The sequence below is a fragment of the Notechis scutatus genome, chromosome 13 (genome assembly GCF_049901735.1).
Source record: "Notechis scutatus isolate UNSWTSFEM ecotype Mainland chromosome 13, rNotScu1.2, whole genome shotgun sequence".
In the NCBI taxonomy this organism is placed as follows: domain Eukaryota; kingdom Metazoa; phylum Chordata; class Lepidosauria; order Squamata; family Elapidae; genus Notechis; species Notechis scutatus.
The window spans coordinates 3,829,984-3,854,606 of NC_142021.1; the positions used below are offsets into that span (position 1 = coordinate 3,829,984).

Here is a 24,623-nt window from a genome sequence, read left to right on the forward strand (position 1 = left end):
AGAAGCAGAAACTCACCTCCACCTTTATTAATGGGTGGGCCATTAAGGCCTGGGCCAGAATACTTTACATAACAAAGATCTCCAGGTAAAGGTATAGCAATTGCCCAGGAGCCCTTTCAGTGCATCATTCTCCAGCAAGGCTCAACCAAGCCTGGAATTCAGGAAAACCTACAAAGTTAGCTAAGACCCCCGCCCCTGGGAGTCTGAAAGCCAATGGGATACATTTCTTGCACAGGAACAGAAAACACTAAGGCGGGGCCCAACACAGGATATATAAGGGTCTCTCCGCATCTTGGCAGGCCCTTCTTTCTCTTTTCCTTCACCTTTGGAACTTGTGATCATCCTTCTTTGGAGCTCCAAGCCATGTGGTCCTGCTGCCCACCATTCCTTACCTGGTATGCGAGCCATCCAACTTGCCTGCTAACTTGCTATTTCCACCCCCCCAACCATCAGCAGTTCTGATGTGCCAGGAGGATTAGCTAGAAAGTAGGAAATTGTTGGATTTCCTGCTTTCTAGCTAATCTAAAAGCAGAGCTGAACCTTCCTTAGGACCGAAGCTTCTATTTTTCAACACAGACTCAGGTAGCAGATGGCAGAAAGGTAGATCTTTGAGTGAATCTGTGATTCTGTGAGCAACTCAATCTGCCTGCCTGCTTTGCCTGATTTTGGGCAAAAGTTGCTCTTTTTTTCAAATAAAAAATTCAATATTTACGTAAATATTTATAATATTTACACACAAGCCACGCCCAGCCAGTCACATGACCACCAAGCCACACCCACAGAACCGGTTGTTAAGAAATTTGAATCCCAGCCCTGCAACTGAGGGTCCCCCCCACAGAGGTTTTCCTTCCAGCTTTGATATCCCTGAATACCGACTGAGCTTCTTTCTGTAATCCATGGGGAGCTCCTCTTCAAATTCAGGCGTTGCCTCCAATTTTCTGTTTTCTATCAGCCCTAGCCTGTTCGTTCTGTTGCAAGAGCTCACAATGTCCTTTATTCCCAAGGCTCCATCTGTCCATGTGAAGCTGGGTGTCTTCTCCTTTCCCCCACCCCCCACCCCCCAATTCGATCCGATTTATATAAAGAGGCCTTCATTCTTTTTCTCTCCCTGGAACCGGTTTTGCGGGACCGAAGGCTCCAGTCCAACTTCTCTTGACCTCCGGCTGGAATGCTTTTAGGAAAACAGGAAGCCGTTGAGAAAAATAACAGCTCGGCATTCAAAAGCAACCAAGCGTTCCGTAAAACAGCTTTTGATCTCTTTGGAAAAGCAGCCAACCCGGGGGTTGTGGGGAAGGGGGTGTTGGTGGTGTTTCTCCACTTTTTAGGCCCTGGAACAAGGCTCCCAAACAGATTTGCAATTCAGAATCAGACAGCGACACAGCAACAGGCTGCAGTGAAAATTCTCTGTCCTTAAAAATAATGATAATAATAACTTTTTAAAAGGGCAGTTTTAAAAACAGGGGTTTCCAGTTCATTTGCCCTTGAGGTTAACAGATGACTGTTCCGTTCTGTTCTATCTTCTATTTTATTCTATTCTATTCTATATTCTATATTTTTTATTCTATGCTATTCTATCTATTCTATTTTCATTCTATTCTATATCCTATATTCTATACTATTCTATTCTGTATTCTATTCTATTTTCATTCTATTTTATATTCTATTCTATTCTGCATTCTACATTTTCTATTCTATTCTATCTATTGTATTTTCTATTCTATTCCATATTCTATTCTATTCTATTCCATATTCTATTCCTAATTCATAATCTATTCTATTCTATTCTATTCTATTCTATTCTATTCTATTCTATTCTATTCTATTCTATTCTATTCTATTCTATTCTCCTTCCTTCTCCCCTTCTCTATTTCTATTTCTATTTCTATTCTATTCTATTCTATTCTATTCTATTTTCATTCTATTCTATATTCCATTCTATTCCATTCAATTCTATCCCAATCCCAACACAACTCAACCCAACCTTCGCATCCCATCGCATCCCATGCCATATATTCTGTTCTGTTCTGTTCTGTTCTGTTATTCTATTCTATTCTATTCTATTCTATTCTATTCTATTCTATTCTATTCTATTCTATTCTATTCTATTCTATTCTATTCTATTCTCCTTCCTTCTCCCCTTCTCTATTTCTATTTCTATTTCTATTTCTATTTCTATTCTATTCTATTCAGATCAAAGTACTAAAAGTACTAATATGGCTTCCAAAGCGGACATCAGTCATCTATCTATTCTATTCTATCCTGTTCTATCCTGTTCTATGTTGTCTTCTCTTCTCTTCCTTTCTATTCATTATTCTATTCTTTCCCGATGCAGCACCTGGAACAAGAGAAACACGAGCTCAGGAGGCGCTTCGAGAACAAGGAAGGGGAGTGGGAAGGCCGAGTCTCGGAGCTGGAGAGCGACGTCAAGCAGCTGCAGGATGAGCTGGAGAAACAGCAGGTTCACCTGCGGGAAGCTGACCGGGAGAAGACGCGGGCGGTCCAGGAACTATCTGAACAGAACCAAAGACTCTTGGACCAGCTCAGCAAGGTGAGGGAGGGCACCTTGGCCATGGGGGGAGGGGAAGGACGGTTGCTGTTGACGTGGCAAGACTCCGTTGCAGTTGTTGGGGTCTCCGTTGTCCCTTGAACATCATACACGGTGGCGCAGTGGCTAGAATGCAGGACTGCAGCTACTTCTGCTGACTGCCGGCTGCCAGCAGTTTGGCAGTTCGATCCCGACCAGCTCAAGGTTGACTCAGCCTTCCACCCTTCCGAGGTCGGTAAAATGAGGCGACCCATATTGTTGGGGGAAAGAGGCCGACTCATAGAGAGGGTTGTAAAAGCTCTGTGAAGTGGTATATAAGTCTAAGCGCTATTGCTATTGCTTTGCTCTTCCTTCCTTCCTTCCTTCCTTCCTTCCTTCCTTCCTTCCTTCCTTCCTTCCTTCCTTCCTTCCTTCCTTCCTTCCTTCCTTCCTTCTCTAACCCCTGGGAAACACTATAATGGTCATAAATACGAGTCACTTGCCAAGCCTTTGACTTTTGATCTTGTCATTATGGGGATGCTGCATTGGTCACAAGTGTGATAAAAATGGTCAGAACTCACTTTTTTCAGTGCCGAAAACTTCAAACGGTCATTAAGCGAACTGCGGCAAGAGGAGGACTACCTGCACAGCACCCTTTCTTGATGTTTGCTTACCTGTCCTACGGTTTAAAAATATCTCCTTATCAGAAGTTGCTGGATTTTGTTGTGCTGGTTTAATTGCTTCCAGAGCTTCCAACCTGGGAGAAGCTGAGCTGAGTTGAGCCTTGGATCTCAAAATATTTTTTTCACAACATTTGCTTACGACTTTTACGCTCCTGTAGCTTTTCCTAATCTCGAAAAAAAGCAGCCGCTGCCAGTTTTAACCAGGCAAATGCACTCCAATGGCCCCACAGGTCCAATACTTACTTTGGAGGGTGTAAATTTGCACAAAAGCCAGCTGTGGAAGCTGATTTTTTTTCTCCCTGAGTTCTAAACAGGAAGTTCTTGACTTACGGCCACAATTCAGCTGAACGTTTATGTCGCTAAGCAAGGCAGTTGTTAATAGAGATTATTAACAACGTTAGCGTGAATTGGATCGATATGAATGATACCTAGTCAAATTTGTTCGTATATAATAGAGAAATGTTTAGATTGAACAAGAAAGATATAGATAGAGACAAAGATGAGGAATTAGACATTTTTTGTTTATGTATGTTTGAACAATATAATGAGGATTACTTAAATTTGATAAATGTGATAGAAATTACTAATATTGTTATTGTGAATTGGATTAATATGAAAAAAATTGGATCAGAATTGAAGCATTAAAGAGATGATGGATGGAAAGAATTGCCCTTTAAATATTAAAGTAGCCTGATTATAAACTGAAAGAGGCAGAAATAAAATTAGATAGGGGAAACTTTAGAGCATAAATTTTTATAGAATGAATAAAAATAATAGAAAGATTAGAAGTTTACAGATGTTAGGCCTTTTTATTTAATGTATGTTTAAATAATATAATGAGGATTACATAAATTTGATCAACGTGACAGAGATTATTAACAATGTTAGCATGAATTGGATCAATATGAATGATACTTAGTCAAATTTGTTCATATATAATAGAGAAATGAGGAGTTAGGCATTTTCTGTTAAGCGAATCGCACCTCATTTCATGAACATTATTGTCACAGCGGTTAAGAATCTACAGAGATTTTCAATCATCCAAGTCATGGTTGTCCCAAAGGTGCTTTTCCCAAAAGGCAACTGGATTTTCTTCTTTTTTGTTTTGTTTTTTTCTTTAAAACATTTTGACTTTAAAGTTGGCAACTTGAAGACTGGTAGACTTCAACTCCCAGAATTCCCCAGCCATCAAGCCTAGGTGGAAACATGCTGGTTCAGAAGAAAGCTTTTCGACAAAGACTGACCAGGCCTAAAAATTCAAAACAAACTGGGTTTGAAAAAGCCAGGAATCCAAGTTGCTGAAATCAGTCGAATTGGTTAAGGAAAAGTTTGTGCAAATCTTCCTTTCAGTGGAGCTGGTGACAGGGAGCCAAGCTCTCCGTGACAAATTATGCTTAAATTGGATGAAACTGGGTTTGTTGTTGGTGGTTTGTTTGTTTGTTTTGTTTACCAAGAAGAGTTGGACCAAACGATCATTTCTCACTAGGAACCCTCAACCTCACTTAGCTCCGCTAATCTCCTGCCCGGTTAAGCGATGTGCTGCCTTGGTGCTCAGTTATAATCCTGCAGCTCACTTAGTAACACATATGGTATGTGAAGCTTCTGGGTTTAATCTCAGGTCCAGATGGAACTGCCAGCTTGTTCCTCTGTTCATAAGCTCAAATTTGAAGCGAGGCTCCAACTTCAGAAATTAAATGGTAGTGTTCTGATCCATCTCCCCAAACACGACAAACCCCTCTGTATATAAATCAATGATTCCTTTATTAGGAGCGCCAGCGACTCCGGCAAAAAGTTTCTCTCTCACCGCAGGCTAACAAATCTGTCTGGCAGGGAGAGGAATAGTTGTCTCCCATACCTATTCATCTCCGCCCCCTGCCTTTTATCCCCAAAACTAGGATGGGGCTTCGCTAGCAGCAGTGGCTCTTCCAGCCCAAGGACCGGCCCATAGATTTCCACTGCTCTCCTCTCCTCTGCCTTCTGTGCATCTGTGCATCAGGCACTGGACCCAGGACCGGCCCATAGATTTCTACTGCTCTCCTCTCCTCTGCCTTCTGTGCATCCATGCATCAGGCACTGGGCCCAGCTGTTCCTCCTCTTCCTCATAAGTCACGTCCAGACCTGGGGGCTACTGATTCTTTATCTGACGGCTGATGGACGGCCCAGGCTCTGCCTCTGTCTTTCTGTGTGCCAGCTCCATTCCCTCTTCTTCCTCCTTGGAGCTCTCAGGTTGCCTTGAGGCTGGCCCTGATTCCCACATCGCCTCTTCCTCCTCTGATTCAGCTACAGGAGAGGAGAGGAGAGGAGAGGAGAGGAGAGGAGAGAAGAGAAGAGAAGAGAAGAGAAGAGAAGAGAAGAGAAGAGACGAGACCTTGGAGGTCTTCTAGTCCAACCCCCTGCTCAGCCAGGAAGCCCTATACCATTTCAGACAAATGGCTCTTCTTAAAAACTTCCAGTGTTGGAACATTCACAACTTCTGGAGGCAGGTTGTCCCAACGATTGATTGTTTTAACTGTCAGAAAATTTCTCCTTAGTTCTAGGTTGCTTCTCCCCTTGGTTAGTTTCCACCCGTTACTTCTTGTCCTGCCTTCAGGTGCTTTGGAGAATAGCTTGACTCCCTCTTCTTTGGGGCAGCCCCTGAGATATTGGAAGACTGCTCTCACGTCCCTCCTTGTCCTTCTTTTCTCTCGACTTCCTGCAACCGTTCTTCTTATGTTTTCGCCTCCAGGCCTTTAGTCATCTCCGTTGCTCTTCTCTGCGCGTTTTCCAAAGTCTCAACCTTTTTTTTTTTTTTTTTGTAACGTGGGGACCAAAACTGGAGGCCGTGTTCCGGATCGGGCCTTCCTAAGGCTTTATAAAGCGGTACTAATAATACTTCACGTGATTCTATGCCTCTGTTTATAACAACCAAGGATCGACCTCCGTGTATGCTTCCCTTCCCTCTGCCTCCCCTCCCTTCCCCAATGCTGGCTAGATGACGTGCCTTCTGTGTGTCGTTTCCCCCCCCCCCCACACACACACATTCAGCTCATCAGAACAGCTCAGATCATGCTGGGCACACCAGAGATGATCAATCCCAGCCAACGTCAGGACTAAAGGGCCGTGCTCCCTCACCGGTCGCTAGGCGACCGTATATCATCGTCTTCCAGGCAGCTGCTGTTGCCATGGTAACCCCATGGTGGTTCCTGGTTTTTGCAGGGTGTTTTTTTGGGGGGGGGTGTTTCCGCTGTACCGTTACGGCGAGCCTGGGGATAATGAGGGAGACACGGACAATGACGTTCAGAATGACTGGGAGCTTTGCGAAAGCCTCCGCCCGTCCTTTCCTTTGCATCACGGGCATCCTTCCTGCTAGTAACATGCAGCTGGACACAGTGGCAGAACACTGACCCTCCGAACACCGGTAGTCCTCGAGTTAGGACCATGCTTGAGCACAACATTCCCATTGCTGAGTGAGACCTTTGGTTCAGTGGGTTTGGTCCCCATTTTCTGCCCCGGTTTTTGAAGGGAATCACTGCAGTCGATCAGTTAGTAACATGGTTGTTAAGTTAATCTGCCTCTTCCCCAATGTCGGAAGGTCACAAAAAGGGATCATGGGATCTCAGGACACTGCAAACCATAATAAATATGAGCCAGTTTTTGCGCCGATTCACTGTTCTCGCTGTCAGGCAATTCCTCCTTAGTTCCTAAATGAATGACCTAAAATGGACCCAACATGACAAACCAGCTGAGACATGCCTTCTGAAGTCCCCGGAGGAGATTGAAGAGAAGTTCATTCAATCTCCGTCTCATTTTCTTTTCTCTCTTTCGGGAAGTCCTTTGTCCTCAACGGCCTGGTAAACAGGAAAGTGTGCAGGAGTCGAAATCCTGAAACCCATACATTTTGACAGCTCAGTGTTAATTAATGATTAATTCTTGATTAATTGGTGGTGAGATGTAAAGTTTTACATTTAAGTGAGAAAACTCAAATGCACAACTGCAGAATAGGTGGTACTTGGCTCAACAATATTGAATATGAGCCAGCAGTCAGTCCGTCATTCATTCGTTCGTTCCTTCCTTCCTAAACTCCAGACCTTCCTTCCTTCTCTTTTCCCTTTCCCTTTCCCATCTTCCTTCTTTCCTTCCTAAACTCCAGACCTTCCTTTTCTTTTTCCCTTTCCTACATTACTTTCTTCTTTCTTTCCTTCCTTCCTAAACTCCAGACCTTCCTTCCCTCTCTTTTTCCCTTTCCCCTTCCTTCCTTCCTTCTTTTCTTTTTTCTTTTCTTTTCTTTTCTTTTCTTTTCTTTTCTCTCCTCTCCTCTCTTTCTTTTCTTTTCTTTTCCTTCTCCTTTTCCTAGGCCATACTCCCTAGATTTCCTGTTGATTTCTCATCCGAATATTAACCACATCCAACCCAACGTAGGTTTTCAACATATCCCAAAGTTTATTAGTGCTATTAGCAAACTAAAAACATGCCTCCCTTAAACGTGAATTAAAGTTACGGTGTCTTCTTATATTGCAGGCGTCGGAAGTGGAAAGAAAGCTTTCCACACAGGTTCATGTCCTCCAAGAGGACTTCAGGGAGAAGAGGTCATCCACCAGCCAGCACATAGTTTGTCTCGAGAGCCTTCAATCAGAGGTGAGTCTCGTCCAGGATTGGGCAATCTCAGAAAATCCTACTCTACCATCAATTCAATTTAGTTTATTACGGAGATCAGAAATCAGAACAAATAAAAACACTCCGTAAATATGCCATTTAAATTTCTAGTATAAAATCACAAATAACAGTCAAAACCTATGGATAGTCAACCTCTCAATGGAAGGGAACTTCATCTCCCAGAATTCCAAGCCAGTCCCCAAAAGTTTGGAGATCTCCAGGTTGGAGAAGCTTTGTCTGAAGGTGGCTTTGGAAAAGGGTCTAGGACAGGGGTGTCCAACCTTGGCAACTTTAAGCCTGGAGGACTTCAACTCCCAGAATTCCCGAGCCAGCAAAGCTGGCTCGGGAATTCTGGGAGTTGAAGTCCTCCAGGCTTAAAGTTGCCAAGGTTGGACACCCCTGGTCTAGGACAACTTGCCACGGTCAACTCACCCAAGGGCAGGATTCAAAAATCCCAGCAACTGGTTCGTTGCTCGGTTACTGGGTGGACATGGCCATGGAAACTTCCTGTTTCCGGCTTCCGGTGGGCCTCCAGAGCCCAGGATAGGCTGTTTTCGCTCTCCCAAGAGTCCAGAGGCTTCCCTTGGGCCTCTGGAAGGGCGAAAACAGCCTCCCCTGGCCTCTGGAGGCCCTCCGGAAGCTGGAAACAGGCCAATTTTTCCCCTTTCATGCAGATCCTGCACTTATCTCCATCAAAAATGGGCCACGTAGAGACTCCTGGGAGGAGGGGGGAAGGGCAGGGTAGATGGGGCCAGCCAGTCGGTTGAAATACCAGTTCGGCCAACCAGATGTAACTTTAACATCCGGTTTGCCTGAACCGGTCCAAACCGCTAGAATCCCACCCCTGAACTTACGGTGGTCATCTCTCCGGGGCAATCTTGCCGTGGCTAACTCTCCGTGGCCATCTCACTGTGGCCACCTCACCATAGTAGTGGGTGTTTTGGAATTGTGGCCACGAATAATTCAATGTGATAGATAATCATCTGCCACGGTTTCTTTGACATTGTTTCTTTTGACCTGAAATTGAACCTCCAAAGGTCCCTTCTGGGACTTATTCTGATCAATGGATGTCATGTGGTTAAATGTGAATTTTGATCACTCTTTTCATCCCCTTTCTGCTCCAAGCACCCCCAAAAAAAGTTTGGAATGAAAAGCATGCATTGAAATCCTCAAAGTCATCGTGGATATAGATGTTGGAACAAACAAAACCATGGTTGCTTAAAAACCAGAGAATTTGGCCTAGAACCTGGAAAAGTTTTTCAGAGTGCCTACATAATATTTGAGTTGTCCATCAGAGGTATTTCCAGATAACCTTAAGAGAACATAGTTGAGATGTTTCCCTTCCTTAAGCTTACCAATTACTTGTTCCTGACCCCACATTTCGTTAACCCTAATTGTCCCATTTTAACCTTCCTCCCTCCTTCCCCTTCCTCCCTCTTATCGGAGCAGCAAATCTTGGAAGTAAGTATGAATATTCTCACCAGGTTTGAACTGCATGTCATCAGATCCGACTTTTGCATGTCATTTTCATTCTCATCTATGGCTTTCTGGTTTCTTGGCTTCTTCATGGCCTTTGTGTCTCACTGGTCTGCACACAGGGTGCTGGTAGAGTCATTCACGTGTAACATACCTGAAATAAACCCACTGTCTCTTTCTTCGGAAGCACACACCATCTTTAAAAGCTCTGTTATTGTGTTCGCTCGCGAAACCTCGGCCAGTGAAGCATGTCAGGCCAAACGGTCCATCTCATTCGCCATCTTCCGTGGTCAGTGGGATGCTTTGAGGAATTTCCCATCAGGCTCTGCTCATGAGAATACTTTGGCAGTTTTCCAAGTTTCCAGAGTTTTGGAATTTTAGGATGGAGAAACGCATCCGTGTGGAATAATAGCTGGGGAGAATCTGGGAGTCTTCTTAGGAATTTCTACGAGCAGTCCTTGAGTTATGACCGTAAGGCAGCCTGCCTGCGATGGTCATAATGGTCAGTGACCAAGATTTTCTTGAAGCCGTCGTCAAGTGAATTTGGAGCTCATAAGTACGAATGTCACCTCTATCAAACAAACACTTCCTTAAGGAAACCCGTTGTTCGCTATGGCAGAGTTTTGCCGAAAACCAGGAGAAAGTGCTGGTTTTGGGCAAAAACTGTCGTAAAATGCAGTCACGTCATTGTGAGCCTATCTGTTGGAATGTCATATCCAGGTTATAAGTCTTTTTTTTTTTTCAGGTAGGTCATAACTTGGAACAGTCCCAAGTTGAGGACTAGCTGCGATTATTAAAATGATCAAAGTTGTGGCAGGATTCCACTCTGAGATAAGTGCAATCGCCCTGTCAAATTGGTTTTCAGGATTCCAATTGGCAAGTGGATTTGAAAGGTCAGCTCCGATCCATTGTCTCCAGATCGATGCCGACGCATTGGCCATTCTCTCTCTGGATCGAAGGAAACACTTTCTTTTTTTTAATTGAACCAGACCCGAGTCAATCGATTCGGAAGCCACAAAACGAATCACGCTGCCAGTTTTTTGCAAAACAGATTTTTTCTCTCATTCACCCACCCAAGAGAGTCACTAATTCCCCCCGGGGGGGGCTTCTGTGTAATAGGTATTGAGAGCGGTATTGTCTCACTTAATCAAGCCTCATGAAGGATCACGTGGGAAATCTTTCTTAAATTCCCAAAGGTGCTACAAGAGAAATGCAATATGGAAGAGAGCAGGTCTGTCTCTGAAGGGGAGAATCTTTAAAAAGTCCACACTAAAATTGGCCCACGTTTTCGTGCCCATCTCTCCAGTTTAAAAAAAAAAAAAAAAATTGCATTTTTTTGGTGCGTCTTTTTAAATCAGGGGCAAGCAACCAGTCCTCTTCTTCCGATGAATAGAATTCAAATTCTTAACGCCATGCCAGGTTCTTGAGTAAATTCCACCTCACTGTTTTTACAAGTCTTTATTTTTATTTTTTCTCCCAGCTTTTCTTTTCTTGAATATTTTTTTTTTTTGTCTTCCTCTCTTTTGGTTTGGGAGACTTTTGACTCCTTATCTCATTCCTGACCCGGGAACCAAGATATACCTAAAGAGAGGAGAAAAAAAAATACTCAAGGAGTTACTCACGCCTGCTAAAAGCAGAATTCATGAAAACAGGAGAAGGGAAGCCGTCACAAATCACAGCTAGACGTTAGCAAAGCAAGAGGTGTGGAGTAAGTTTGGGCTGCCCCCTTTCTCCAACTCCTGGGACATTCTTCCCGGTTGCGTTTCTTCCTGGAAATGGTGGTTTGTTAGCAGAGGGAGGAGGGGAAAATCCTACTTGCTGGCTGGGCAAAATGTTATATATTGCGATAGCGGTTATGCAACCTCAGTGTTGGAAGTGCTGTAATCTAACAAATACGCACATGGGTGTGTGAGCACACCTAGGCAGACAGACGCCTTCTGGGAGGGGGGAAATAGGGGGTAGGGGGCATCTGGGCAGCCAAGGGGACGGCTCCAGAGGTAGATTAAATGAGAAAGAGGCTGTGGCTTTGGTGGCATGGCTCCACCAGCTGCCATCTTGAATTATTTGACCTCTGGTGCATTCCTCTGTGCCTACACTCCCTTGTGCACGCATTCGTGAATGCGTGTTTCCATATGTGAATACACGCATCCATGTACATATATGCACACACACACATGCCCATGTGCATTTATGTACGTGTTCACATGTACGTATATGCACGTATGCACATTCAAACATGCGCTTACACTTGTTCATGATATATCTACATACACATACATATATATATACATTCATATATATCTCTATATCTCTATCGATCTATCTATCCCTATATCTCTACATTATATCTTATCTATCACTACATTCAATCTCTCTCTCTCTTATATTTTATCTTATATCTGTCTATCTCTACATTCTATCTCTATCTTTTAAAATATGAGATAGATAGATAGAATATAGAGATTGATAGACAGATATAAGATAAAATATATCTGTCTATCTATCTCTACATTCTATCTATCTATCTATCTATCTATCTATCTATCTATCTATCTATCTATCTATCTATCTACCTACCTACCTACCTACCTACCTCTTATATTTTATCTTATATCTGTCTCTACATTCTATCTATGTCTTATATTTTATCTTATATCTGTCTATCTCTACATTCTATCTCTATCTCTTAAAATATAAGATAGATCAATAGAATATAGAGATTGATAGACAGTTATAAGATAAAATATATCTGTCTATCTATCTCTACATTCTATCTATCTATCTCTTATATTTTATCTTATATCTGTCTATCTCTACATTCTATCTATCTCTTAAAATATAAGATAGATAGAATGTAGAGATAGACAGACAGATATAGGATAAAATATATCTGTCTAACTCTACATTCTATCTATCTATCTATCTATCTATCTATCTATCTATCTATCTATCTATCTATCTATCTATCCATCCATCCACACACATACATACATACACATTGATTCCTATATATACAGTATATACACCCAGATATTCACACACGTGCATATTCACACGTACACTTATGCCCCATTCATGTGTGCATGTATGTGTGTATACACTATGTGTATTTTTATATATGTATATGTATGTATGTACATACAGATACATACACACACACACACACACACACACACAAGCATATACACATTCATGTAGGTATATCCACACACAGGTACATCCACATTCATGCGCACACATACACGTGTACATAGTCACACACATGCAGATTTACGCACAGATATGTATAATTGTGTGTCTCTTTATATGTGCATACACAAACCCGCTAAAGCACACACGCGCGCATTCCCCACGTACATATTTATATGCAAACACACGGGCAAAACTTTGGCAGCACAGAAGAAGGCTTTGCCTGATAGCTTTCCCCCATCCTTGGGAGGAGGAGACGGGAGGGCTTCTCTTGAGAAAAACCTCCCTTGCAACTCGCAGAAATTTCCCCCTAAGTCCCCCTTGTCCTCATCCCAGGGGCCAGCCTGCTCTTGTGGGCCCCCCCGCCCCCCGAAAGATGGTCATCTTCCCCACTGCCACCGCCTTGTGCAGGCTGAACACAACCACAAAGGAGCTTTCCCCGGAGGGAAGGAGGGCGCCCAGCCCCCTTGGTCTCGTAGTTGGGACCAATGGTGGAGAGGAAGTGAGCGAGTGGAGGGAAGGTAGTTTCTTCCCCAAACCCCAAAAACTTTAACCTTAGACTGTCTACTATTGACCTCACCCCTTTCCTAAGAGGTCTGTAGGGGGCGTGCATAAGCGCACCAACGTGCCTACCGTCCCTGTCCTATTGTTTCTCTTATTCTTCTTTTATTTTTCTTATATGTACCCATTTCATGTATTCACAACTATGTATACACTTATACTTATTATCTTGTAAACAATTGGCAAATCAAATAAATAAAATAAATAAATAAGGTCCCCGCTGACCTTTCGTTGGAGCCCAAGTTCATCTCTTAATCCCTCTGGAAATTCCAGAGTACGGAGGTGACCGCTCGGCCTCCTTTCCTCCCTCTTCCTTTGCTTGGCAACGCACATTCCAGGCAATTTAAATTCCTCCCACTCTGCAAACCCAGTTCCATAAAGGGGAGGGTAGCTAGGTGGGGGGGGGGAAGAGATCAGTCCTCCCTTCCGTTCTCTTCCCACATTCCACCGGTCCGTCCAGTCCTCCTCCGTCCCAGGCTTGGCTCCACAGGCGTGGCTAGTTTCTTCCTTCTCTTCTGGCTTCTCCAGAGCCCTCTCTTCTCCAGGCCAGGGAGGTCTTGACATTGAGACACACACACACACACCCACCTCTGCCTGCTTTTTCAGATTAAGATGCTGAGGGATCGCAAGCAAGACCTGGAGCGCCGTCTCAGCGTCATGATGGAGGAGAACAACCTTCTCCAGGGGACGGTGGAGGAACTTCAAGACCGTGTCTTAATTTTGGAACGGCAAAGCCATGAAAAAGACATGCAGGTAGGCACGGAAGCCGAGGGCCCAGAAATGCAGGAGGAGGAGGAGGAGGAGGCCAAGAAGGTGGGCTTTGTCTCAGGAATTCTTAGGAATTTTGGAGGTCCGTCTCAGCCCTGCAATGGGACCCAAGAATCAAGGGAGAGAGTTTGGGACACAGGCGTCATTTTTCCTCCTGTAACACCTAAGAAAAGTAAAGTAAAGTACACTAAAATTGTAAGTGCTTCATCACTGGAGGCTTTTAAGAAGAAACTGGAAAGCCTCTTGTCTGAAATGGTATAGGGCCTCCTGCTTGAGCAAGGGGCTGGACTAGAAGACCTCCAAGGTCCCTTCCAACTCTGTTATTCTATTCTATTCTATTCTATTCTATTCTATTCTATTCTATTCTATTCTATTCTATTCTATTCTATTCTATTCTACCCTACTCTACTCTACTCTACTCTACTCTATTTCTATTCTACTCTACTCTACTCTACTCTACTCTACTCTACTCTACTCTACTCTACTCTATTTCTATTCTACTCTACTCTACGCCTCAGCCTCCTTCTGCTTCTGTTGTTCTGTTCTCTTCTGTCATATCTCCCCTCTTCCAATCCATGAAAACCCACTAGAGATTTCTGAATCACTGCAAGTAATGCAAGCCGATCCTTCTAGATCCTGGATCTAAGGTCTTATGGATTTTCCTCGTTGAATGGCAGAATTTCCTTCAACCCAGGACCACAGGATTATTATCTCCTACTAAAAGGAGGAAGGTCCACCCCAAGACCCCAAATTTGTTGTCAAACTAACTTTCCATGTGATGTAGTAGGTTGATGGGTGGATATCCTTGGAATTGAGTTGAATTCGTGTAGTGTGACCCATTCAATGTAAGATTGCCTTGAGGTTCTGGTTCCAGCTGCTACATTGTCCTGGCCCTTTTCCTGAATCATTCCTTGGAGGTGCCCCTCAACAGCTATTCTAGACCAAGCTGAGTTGGTTTCAATCATTGGAGACCTTGGATAATTCTATCTATCTATCTATCTATCTATCTATCTATCTATCTATCTATCTATCTATCTATCTGTCTGTCAAACATGGACAAGATAACAAATATAAGTATGAACATAAACAAGAACAAAGGGAGTAAATACAGATCAATGAGGACAATAAGACAGGGATGGTAGGCCTGCTGGTGCACTTATGCACGCCCCCTTTAAGGACCTCTTAGGAACGGGGTGAGGTCCATGGTAGACAGTTGGAGGTTGAAGCTGGGAGGGTTCGAGGCTGTGACAATGGAGTCGGGTGGGGCGTTCCAGGCGTTGACCACTCTGTGGCTGAAGTCGTATTTTCTGCAATCGAGTTTGGAGCAGTTTACCTTGAGTTTGCATCGGTTGTTTGCCTGTGTATTATTGTGGTTGAGGCTGAAGAAGTCATTGACAGGCAAGATGTTATAGCAGACAATTTTGTGAACTATGCTTGGATCGGACCGCAGGCAGCGCAGTTCTAGATTGTCCACATTCTCTCTCTCTCTCTCTCTCTCTCTCTCTCTCTCTTTCTTTCTCTCTCGGCTAACTTTTCATCCTAATCAGTTGCACCAGAGCCAGCTGGAGCTTCGAGAGGTGAGACTGTCCTACCGGCAGCTGCAGGTCAAGATGGAGGAGCTGAACGAGGAGCAAAGCCTCCAAGCCTTCAACTCCTCCAGGATGTCTTTGCTGTCGGAGATCGAGCAGAGTATGGAAGCAGAGGAACTGGAACAAGAGCGAGAACAGGTATACGGAGCAGTGGGTAGTGCAGAAAACTTCAGAAGCTATGCCAGAGTAGGACAATTCCTTGAGCTTCTAGGGTTGTCCTTCAAATGAACATTCTTAAGATGGTCAGATTCCAACAGATCGAAGCTGGAAGTTTCTTTTGGGGGGGAGGGGGAGAAAAGAACTTTCTAAGAACCTGTAGGTAATTCGATCCTGCAGATGCAATCCTGGGTGTGATGACCCAAGGTGGGATACAAAATAAACACAGTCACCAAAAAGCAGGTGAAGCCCCTTTTATTCCTTCATTTTGATTCCAAGCTCCGAATATCTTTGACGGAAGACAAAAAAAACTCCCACACAAACAGTTACAAGGAGGAGGAAATGCTGTTTAAATTATAAAGAGTTAAAAAACAACACAAACCAGGCAAGATAAGGGCTTGAAGATGTCCACAGATATCAGAACACACACTGGGAAGGACGCCAAACTCAGAGAGGAACAATAAACTAGAGCTATTTCCATGCTTTGTTTCCAGCACTCGCCTGTAGGCATGTCCATCCTCTTAGCCAGTTGTCACAGCTGCAGCCCATGAAGAGGATCAAGGCCCTCTCCTCCCCAGTAGACCACGTCTCTCCCTTATCCTCTCCTCCCTGCGTGCCCTAGGATGGAGAGGGGATGGGCCTGGGTCCTCCTCTGGCTGCCCAGCCTGCCTCTGCCCTTCCCCAGCCTCCGGAGCCACACTTCCACTCCCTGTCGGCTCTTCCTCCTCTCCCGCAGAGTCAGTCTCCACTAGGGGCATGACACTGGGTTTAAAATCTATCCAATGGGTGTCGTGGTATTCTGGTCCCTTCACTGTACATTTTTTTGTTATTGTGTTATCACAGTTGAGGCTGCAGCTTTGGGAGGCCTATTGCCAAGTCCGTTACCTGTGTACGCACCTCAGAGGGAACGACAGTGCGGATTCTGCCGTCTCCACGGACTCTTCCATGGACGAATCTTCAGAAACCTCCTCAGCCAAAGACGTTCCGGCCGGCAGCTTGAGGGCTGCACTCAGCGAATTGAAGAGGCTGATCCAAAGCGTGATTGATGGCACGGATTCCCCGGTAAGCGAGGTTTGGGGGTTACCACTATCACCCCATTCCTAACAGTAGCATTTAGGCTTATATCATCCTCTTCTTTTAACGACCCTGTAATCCCTTGTGCGGGTGGAGTTGGGGCAACTCAGTGGAGCTAGCAGAGTGCTTTACTGGCCAGATGCCCTTCCTGTCACCAATGTGGAGTTTTGTTCAGCAGATAAATTCTCATTGTGCCCAGAGAGAGAAATATCTGCCTCTACCTAGGATCGAACTCGCAGCCTCCTAATTGTGAGGCAACCTTGACAGAATAGCAATAGCCCTTAGACTTATATGCCACTTCGCAGTGCTTTGCAGCCCTCTCTAAGCAGCTTACAGAGTCAGCCTCTTGCCCCCCAAATAATCTGGGTCCTCATTTCACCAACCTTGGGAGGAGGGAAGGCTGAGTCAATCTTGAGCTGATCAGGATCGAACTGCTGGCAGTGGGCAGAGTTAGCCTGCAATACTGCTTTCTAACTACTGCACATGAAGGAAGGAAGGAAGGAAGGAAGGAAGGAAGGAAGGAAGGAAGGAAGGAAGGAAGGAAGGAAGGAGGGAAGGGAAGGGAAGGGAAGGGAAGGGAAGGGAAGGGAAGGGAAGGGAAGGAAAGGAAAGGAAAGGAAAGGAAAGGAAAGGAAAGGAAAGGATAGGATAGGATAGGATAGGATAGGATAGGATAGGATAGGATAGGATAGGATAGGAGGCAGGCAGGCAGGCAGGCAGGCAGGCAGGCAGGCAGGCAGGCAGGCAGGAAGGAAGGAAGGAAGGAAGGAAGGAAGGAAGGAAGGAAAGAAAGAAAGGAGAGGGAAGGAGGGAGCAATAGCAATAGCACTTAGACTTAATGTATATATTGCTTCATAGTGCTTTCCAGCCCTCTCTAAGCGGTTTACAGAGCCAGCATCTTATCCCACACAGCCACCTGGATCCTCATTTTACCAACCTTGGAAGGATGGAAGGCTGAGTCCAACCTTGACGAAACCATTCATATCCCTGGGTAAAAGACTTGTTTATATCTCTTCCAGGGTTCTCGGAGAAGTGATGACGATGCTTTGGAAGAACAGATCAAGCAAACGAGTGAAGATTCAAGAGCCCTGAGGGAGTTAATGGAAGGCGAGCGGGGGAAACTGAGGCAGAGCCTGGAAGAGCTACAGCAGCTTCACAGCCAGGTAGCCAACGTAGGTTTTCCTGGAGTTCAGCTGGACGTCTCTAGAGCGAAGGGACCTGCTCTTTTGGCCTTGCTGTGAAACCCACAACGTTGCAACCTTGGGTTCTTCCCCCTTTTGTCTTCTCAGGTGACGCTGCTGAGTGTAGAAATGACTTCGCTGAAAGAGGAAAGGGACCGGCTGCGGGGATCGGCCGAAGATAAGGAGATGAGCGAGCAGCTGTTGAAGGCTATCCAAGACCGAGATGAAGCCATTTCTAAGTAAGAAAAGGTTTGGTCGGGTGGCGGGGGTCGGCACTGGGGAGAGACAAGCCCCCCACTCCGCCCGAGGGCTGACTTGTAAAAACTACAAGCCCGATAGAAACCTAGTTAAAATTTAAGATTCCAGCAAGGCAGCTTCCATGGCGATTTTGACCCTGGTTGCAGGGGGAATCAAATCGGATGAAGGGCTCAAAATGCATCCAAACGCATTTTGTTCTGCCAAAAGATGAAAAAACCGAGGTGACTGAAATAGAAGACCTTGGAAGTAGCTTCCAGCCCTATATTTCTATGTTCTCTCTCTCTCTCCCTTCCTCCTTCTCTCTCCCTTTCCTTCTTTCTCTCTCCCTCCCTCTCTTCTTTTCTCCCTCCCTCTCATTTTCCCTCCTTTCCTCTCTTTCCCTCTTCTCTCCCTCTCTTTCTTTCCCTCCTCCTCTCCCTCCTTCCCTCTCTCTCCCTCCTTCCCTCTCTCTCCCTCCTTCCCTCTCAAGTCTCCCTTTCCCTCCTTCTCCCTCTTTCCCTCCTTCCCTCTCTCCCTCCTTCCCTCTCTCTCCCTCCTTCCCTCTCAAGTCTCCCTTCCCTCCTTCTCCCTCTTTCCCTCCTTCCCTCTCTCCCTCCTTCCCTCTCTCTCCCTCCTTCCCTCTTGAGTCTCCCTTTCCCTCCTTCTCCCTCTTTCCCTCCTTTCCTCTCTTCCTCCCTCCCTCTCTCCCCCTTTCCCTCTTGTTCTCTCTCCCTCCTTCCCTCTTGAGTCTCCCTTTCCCTCCCTCCCTTTCTCTCCTTCCCTCTCTCCCTCCTTCCCTCTCAAGTCTCCCTTTCCCTCCTTCTCCCTCTTTCCCTCCTTCCCTCTCTCCCTCCTTCCCTCTCAAGTCTCCCTTTCCCTCCTTCTCCCTCTTTCCCTCCTTCCCTCTCTCCCTCCTTCCCTCTCTCTCCCTCCTTCCCTCTCAAGTCTCCTTTCCCTCCTTCTCCCTCTTTCCCTCCTTTCCTCTCTCCCTCCCTCCCTTTCCCTCTCTCTTTCCCTCCTTCCCTCTCTCCCTCCTTCCCTCTTGAGTCTCCCTTTCCCTCCTTCTCCCTTTCCCTTTCCTCTCTCCCTCCCTCCCTCTCTCTCCCTTTCCCTCTTGTTCTTTCTCCCTCCTTCCCTCTCGAGTCTCCCTTTCCCTCCTTCTCCCTCCCTCCCTCTTTCCCTCCTTTCCTCTCTTCCTCCTCCTTTCGCCCTCCTTCCCTCTCTCCCTTCCTCCCTCTCTCTTTTATTCATTTTCTGTTCTGATGGGCCCACAACACAGGTGTAATTGTGTGATCAGCTAAAAGTGTCTGGTTGAGGGGGGGGCAGGGGAGGACCAAATAGCCACCTCGGGGCTGCCCCCCTTTGTCCGGGCAAGGGAATATTGGTTGCCTATTGAGTTGCAATGCCGGAACTCCAGGGAGCTTCTGGTATTTTAGGCTGTGTGTAGGTTACCAACTCTCCTGTATCCATGGAAACCGGCTTCTTAGGAAGTCCGATATTCATTCTGTGAAGTGATTTTTTAAAAAAATGTTTTTTTCCCCTTTTCCAATACATAGATATGTGCAATGGGGACTGTGCTGGCTGCGTAGGCAGATTTTTTTAAAAAAAAAAAAAATCAGAATTTCATGAATGATCACTGTTGCATGGTACAATAGCCATCTGGATCAACTTCCCCCAAGCTCGGCACTCCTGTTGGGACTGCAGATCCCATATTCCCCAGCGGCCAGCTCCATCTGTGGGAAGAGATGGTGGGGGGAAAAAAAAGAGGGCCAGAAACCAAATGGTTCTTCATCATTGTGTGTTGTTGTTTTGCTTTTCAGGAAGAATGCTGTTGAGATGGAGCTGGCCAAGTGCCGAATGGATATGATGTCGTTGAACAGCCAGCTGTTGGACGCCATTCAACAGAAGCTTAATCTTTCGCAGCAGCTGGAAGCGTGGCAGGTAGGAGGAAAGAGGAAGACGGGGCCAGGTCTACCTACCCCCCTAGAGTTCTTCTTCTGGGTGGCGCCACGTGAAACGCTGAAGGAGGAAAAGCTGGTTTGGATCATGGATCATGGTTTGACGCCCCTCCCAAATGTTACCTGCCAAGTGGCAGAGATCCAGCTCCAGCAGGACCAGGCGAGGTCTTGGTTTCTCCAGGGCTGCATGCTGTAGTAGATGAACCTGTGGAGGAGACACATTCATTGACCCCCTTTGTGGAGAGGGGAGGAGGAGGAGGAGGAGGAGGAGGAGGAGGAGGAGGAGGAGGAGGAGGAGGAGGAGAAGCGGGAAGAGGAGAACAGGAGGAAGAGGAGGAGGAGAAAAGGTGGAGGAGGAGCTGGAGGAGAAAAGAAGGAGAAGCAGGAGGTGGAGAAAACGAGGAAGAGAAGAGGAGGAGGAAGAGGAGAGGAGGAGGAGGAGAAGAGGAGGGAGAAGAGGAGAGGAAGAGGAGGAGTTGGAGAAAAGGAGGAGGAGGAGCTGGAGGAGAAAAGAAGGAGAAGCAGGAGGTGGAGAAAACGAAGAGAGAGAGGAGGAGGAGGAGGAAGAGGAGAGGAGGAGGAGGAGAAGAGGAGGGAGAAGAGGAGAGGAAGAGGAGGAGTTGGAGAAAAGGAGGAGGAGGAGCTGGAGGAGAAAAGAAGGAGAAGCAGGAGGTGGAGAAAATGAGGAAGAGAAGAGGAGGAGGAGGAGGAGGAGAAGAGGAGGAAGAAGAGGAGAGGAAGAGGAGGAGTTGGAGAAAAGGAGGAGGAGGAGAGCAGGAGGAGAACAGGAGGAAGAGGAGGAGGAGAGGAGGAGGAGGAGTTGGAGAAAAGGAGGAGAAGAGGAGGAGGAGGAGGAAGAGGAGAGATGGTTCAGTAGAGCTGGGCTCTCCTTGAGGGCTTCGTTCCTGGGCTTGACAACCCACATAACTGACCTTCAAAGGGGTCCCACCCTTTGGATACCAAGCCCACCCCACCCCACCCCCGGGTTCCTCCTCTCCCAGCATCCCTTGCGTCCAGCCCGCAGATCCCGAGTGGCTTTCCCTAAAATGCCTCCTCCTCCTCCTCCTTTCCCTTCCCTTCCAAGCTTTCAAGTTGAGCCCTCATGACTTAGTGGCCACCTCCTCCCGAGACTCCGAGGTGGCCCCTCCGTCTCGACTTGGCCTTGTGGAAATTCCCCCTGGATACACAACTAGGGGGAGCATCACAAGTGGGCGGTCCCAGTCCCCGCATCCTGCAAGCTCTCCTGGTTGAACTCGTCCTCCCTTTCTCCTTGTGGTCATTTCTCTTTCTCTCTCCCTCTCTCTCTTTCTTTCTCTCTCTCTCTCTCTCTTTCTCTTCTTTTTCCCAGTTTGCTTCTTCAGGCCTTTTCACTATTTGGCTTCTTTGGTTTCTGATCTAGTGGCCTTTATCACTTCCCGTAACAACAGCTTTAGTCGTACACCCCTCCTGCCTTTAAGGTGAGCGCCGCCCTCCCCTTGCTTCTTCCCTTCCTCGTTGCATCCTCTCGTGCCCCCCACCCCCGCCTGGGTACTGCTTCACCATCCTTTCGGGATCGGAATACCGGGAATGCTTAGAACAGGGTTGGGGTATCATTGTGGCGACTTTACAACCTGTGGACTCCAACTCCCAGAAGTCATGCTGGCCCGGGAATCGCGGTTGTAAGTTGAGGATTGTAGTAGTTTTATTCCAATTCTAACCAGCTATTCGAGTCCCGTTGTGAAAACAGCTGGTAATCACGCAATCTGATTTTTTTTTTTTTTATGTCCTTTCGCTCACCGATATCAGATTGACTCCAATAACCGTGGAATGTGAGAACTTGCTCCCCCAAAATGCAAAATCGTGGGAGCTCCGGTTCTTTTAAGAAGAAACAGATGACAGATAATCAGAGTTGGCAGGGATCTTGTAGGTCATCTAGTCCAACCCCCCCCTGCCCAAGTAGGAGACCCTACATCATTTCTGACAGATGGGAGTCCAATTTCTTCTTGAAAGTCTCAAGTGATGAAGCTCCAACAACTTCTGAGGGCAACTTCTGTTCCATTGGTTGATGGTTCTCACTGTCAGAAAGTTTCTCCTTATTTCTAGGGTTGAATCTCTCCTTGATTAGTTTCCATCCATTGTTCCTCATCTGGCCTTCAGGTGCTTTAGAAAATAGCTTGACCCCCTTCCTCCTCTCTGTGGCAGCCCCTCAAATATTGGAAGACTGCTCTCCTGTCTCCCCTGGTCCTTCTCTTCACTAGACCAGCCAGGCCCAGTTCCTGCAACCATTCTTCATAAGTTTTAGCCTCCAGTCCCAGACTGGATAGCCACTTATCTGAAATAGTTTAGGTTCTCCTGCTGGAGCAGGGGGCTGGACTAAAAGACCTCCAAGGTCCCTTCCAGCTCATCCATTCTATTCTAATTCTAAGCAAAATCACCAAAGTTCTTGCCAAACCACAGTTATCCTTTGGATGACCTATCTCAAATTCCTAATCGCGGAATAAACATTTGCAACCGGCCTCCTTAAGTTTGAGTGTCAAAAAGACTCCCAGAATTCATGCTGACCCAGGAATTCTGGGAGTTGAGGTCCACAGGTCGTAATTTGGCAGAGTTGCCCACCCATATTTGAGCTTCTCAGGTCATGGCAACCCAACCTCTGGGCGACGGATCATAGTTCAGGGCCTAGTAGGCAGGGACTGAAACCTGCTTATTCTGGCTTATTCAAGACACCAAAGACTACGGATTATGGAAACCACCTTCTCCCCAGCAGATCTTCTACCAGTGGACACTCTTCTATTTAGTCTTCAGATCTGGGGTGGGGTCAGTTCTGAAATGGGGAAGCTAAACTGCAGGGAAGAGTGTCTACTGGGTAGGCTCCAATGCCCGTAAAATAATGCAATCGACTTTTGTCAATGCCCATTAAATGGTGCAATTGACTTGTCAACGCCCATAAAATGGAGCCATTGACTCCCTTTTTCAGTGCTCAGAAATGGCACAATTGACTTCATGTGTCAATGCCTATAAAACAATGCAATTGACTCCTTTTGTCAATGCCCATAAAACCATGCAATTAATTCATTTTGTCAATGCTCATAAAAAGGTGCCATTGACTCCCTTTGTCAGTGCTCAGAAAATGGTGCAGTTGACTCCTTTTGGCAATACCCGTAAAACAATGCAATTGACTCCTTTTGGCAATGCCAATAAAACGGCACCCTTGACTTGTCAATGCTCATTTAAAACAATGCAATTGACTCCTTTTGGCAATGCCCATCAGTCAGTGTGCCATCCATTTTTTTTAGGTCAACCTGCATAAAAAGTGGCAGTGCTGGGATTGGTGGCGGCCGTCTTGATATTTTTGGCCATATGCCATGGACAGCCCTGAATCTGCGGGTCTAACCTGGGCCTCTCGCTAACACCTCTCGGGCTCTACATCAGTGGTCCCCAACTTTTGCAGCTTGGCGGCCCGGCTGGGAGTGGGTGGGGAGAGGGCAACCGGGCCGCATGAGTGGTGGGCTGGAATGCATGGCTGCACGTGCATGCCCCGGCAGCTGGACTGCAAGTGGAGCTGCGTGCATGTGCACGCCCGCCCCGCAGCCCGGTTGCAAATAGGCCCCGCGGCTTGGGGGTTGAGGATGCCAACTCTCCATCTCTCCCCCTCCTGTCGTCACTGCCTCCTCCTGAACAGCTTTTCTCCCTTCCTGGCTGTAGGATGACATGCAGAGGCTCATTGACCAGCAGCTGATGGACCGACATCCTAAGGAATGGAGCCAGATGATGATGTACACCACCAGCAGCCACGGAGCCAAGAGGCGCACCCGGCCTTCGCCTTTGCTGAAGCTCCAGCAGCAAAGCTCCGAGCCGCTTGGAGCCGAAGGGAACCGCCTGTTTTCTTTTTTCAAGAAAAATTAATTGGAAGGGAGCGGTCATTGTTTCCCCCCCCCCATGTTCATGTTGGGTTGGGGACGGGGGAAGGAGGGGAGGAAGGTCAAGGGGGAAGCTGGGAGAACCTGGTGGCACATGGTCCCTAAACCCTGATCCTCCTGCAAGCTACTGCCAAAAGGCCACTCGGCATTTAAGTGCATCACACTCACTCATACACACAAACACCAGTGGTGGGATTCAAAAATTTTTTTACTGCCGGTTCTGTGGGCATGGCTTGGTGGGCGTGGCATGTTTTTGGTGGGCGTGGCAGGGGAAGGATACTGTAAAATCCCCATTCCCTCCCCACTCCACTAACCTGCTTTCCAGCTCCGTTCTCCTGTGCAGGGCAACCAAAGAAGACCCAGCCGATCAGTTGGGACTTGATGGGAGGCAGAGAAGAGATGGGGACAGGGCCAGTCAGAGGTGGTATTGGCCGGTTCTCTGAACTACTCGAAATGTCCACTACCGGTTCTGTAGAACCAGTCTGAACCGGCTGAATTCCACCTCTGCTTGGTGGGCATGGGAAGGGAAGGATACTGCAAAATCCCCATTCCCTCCCCACCCCACTAACCTGCTTTCCAGCTCTGTTCTCCTGTGCAGGGCAACCAAAGGGAAACCCAGCCGATTAGCTGGGACTTGGGAGGTGGAGAAGAGATGAGGACGGGGCCAGTCAGAGGCAGCATTTGCCAGTTCTCCGG

At 46.6% G+C, this 24,623-nt stretch overlaps 1 protein-coding gene across 2 annotated transcripts in view; it reads left to right on the forward strand.

The window, feature by feature from the left end:
- Positions 1 to 24,297, forward strand: part of BICDL1 (BICD family like cargo adaptor 1) — a 28,023-nt gene extending 3,726 nt beyond the window's left edge. Inside the window, exons 2-11 of one of the 2 annotated variants that reach the window (XR_015745254.1) lie at positions 2,333 to 2,548; positions 7,705 to 7,821; positions 13,672 to 13,818; positions 15,381 to 15,560; positions 16,422 to 16,640; positions 17,672 to 17,815; positions 17,942 to 18,072; positions 19,891 to 20,011; positions 21,377 to 21,485; positions 23,713 to 23,801. Coding sequence is in view for 1 of the 2 variants with exons in the window: in XM_087942745.1 (XP_087798871.1) it covers positions 2,333 to 2,548; positions 7,705 to 7,821; positions 13,672 to 13,818; positions 15,381 to 15,560; positions 16,422 to 16,640; positions 17,672 to 17,815; positions 17,942 to 18,072; positions 19,891 to 20,011; positions 23,713 to 23,913 (1,476 nt within the window). In the remaining variant the exon portion in view is untranslated. Of the gene's footprint in view, positions 1 to 2,332; positions 2,549 to 7,704; positions 7,822 to 13,671; positions 13,819 to 15,380; positions 15,561 to 16,421; positions 16,641 to 17,671; positions 17,816 to 17,941; positions 18,073 to 19,890; positions 20,012 to 21,376; positions 21,486 to 23,712 lie in introns of both variants that reach the window. The other variant, XM_087942745.1, reaches the window with a different exon arrangement.
- The last annotated feature ends 326 nt before the right edge of the window (positions 24,298 to 24,623 follow it).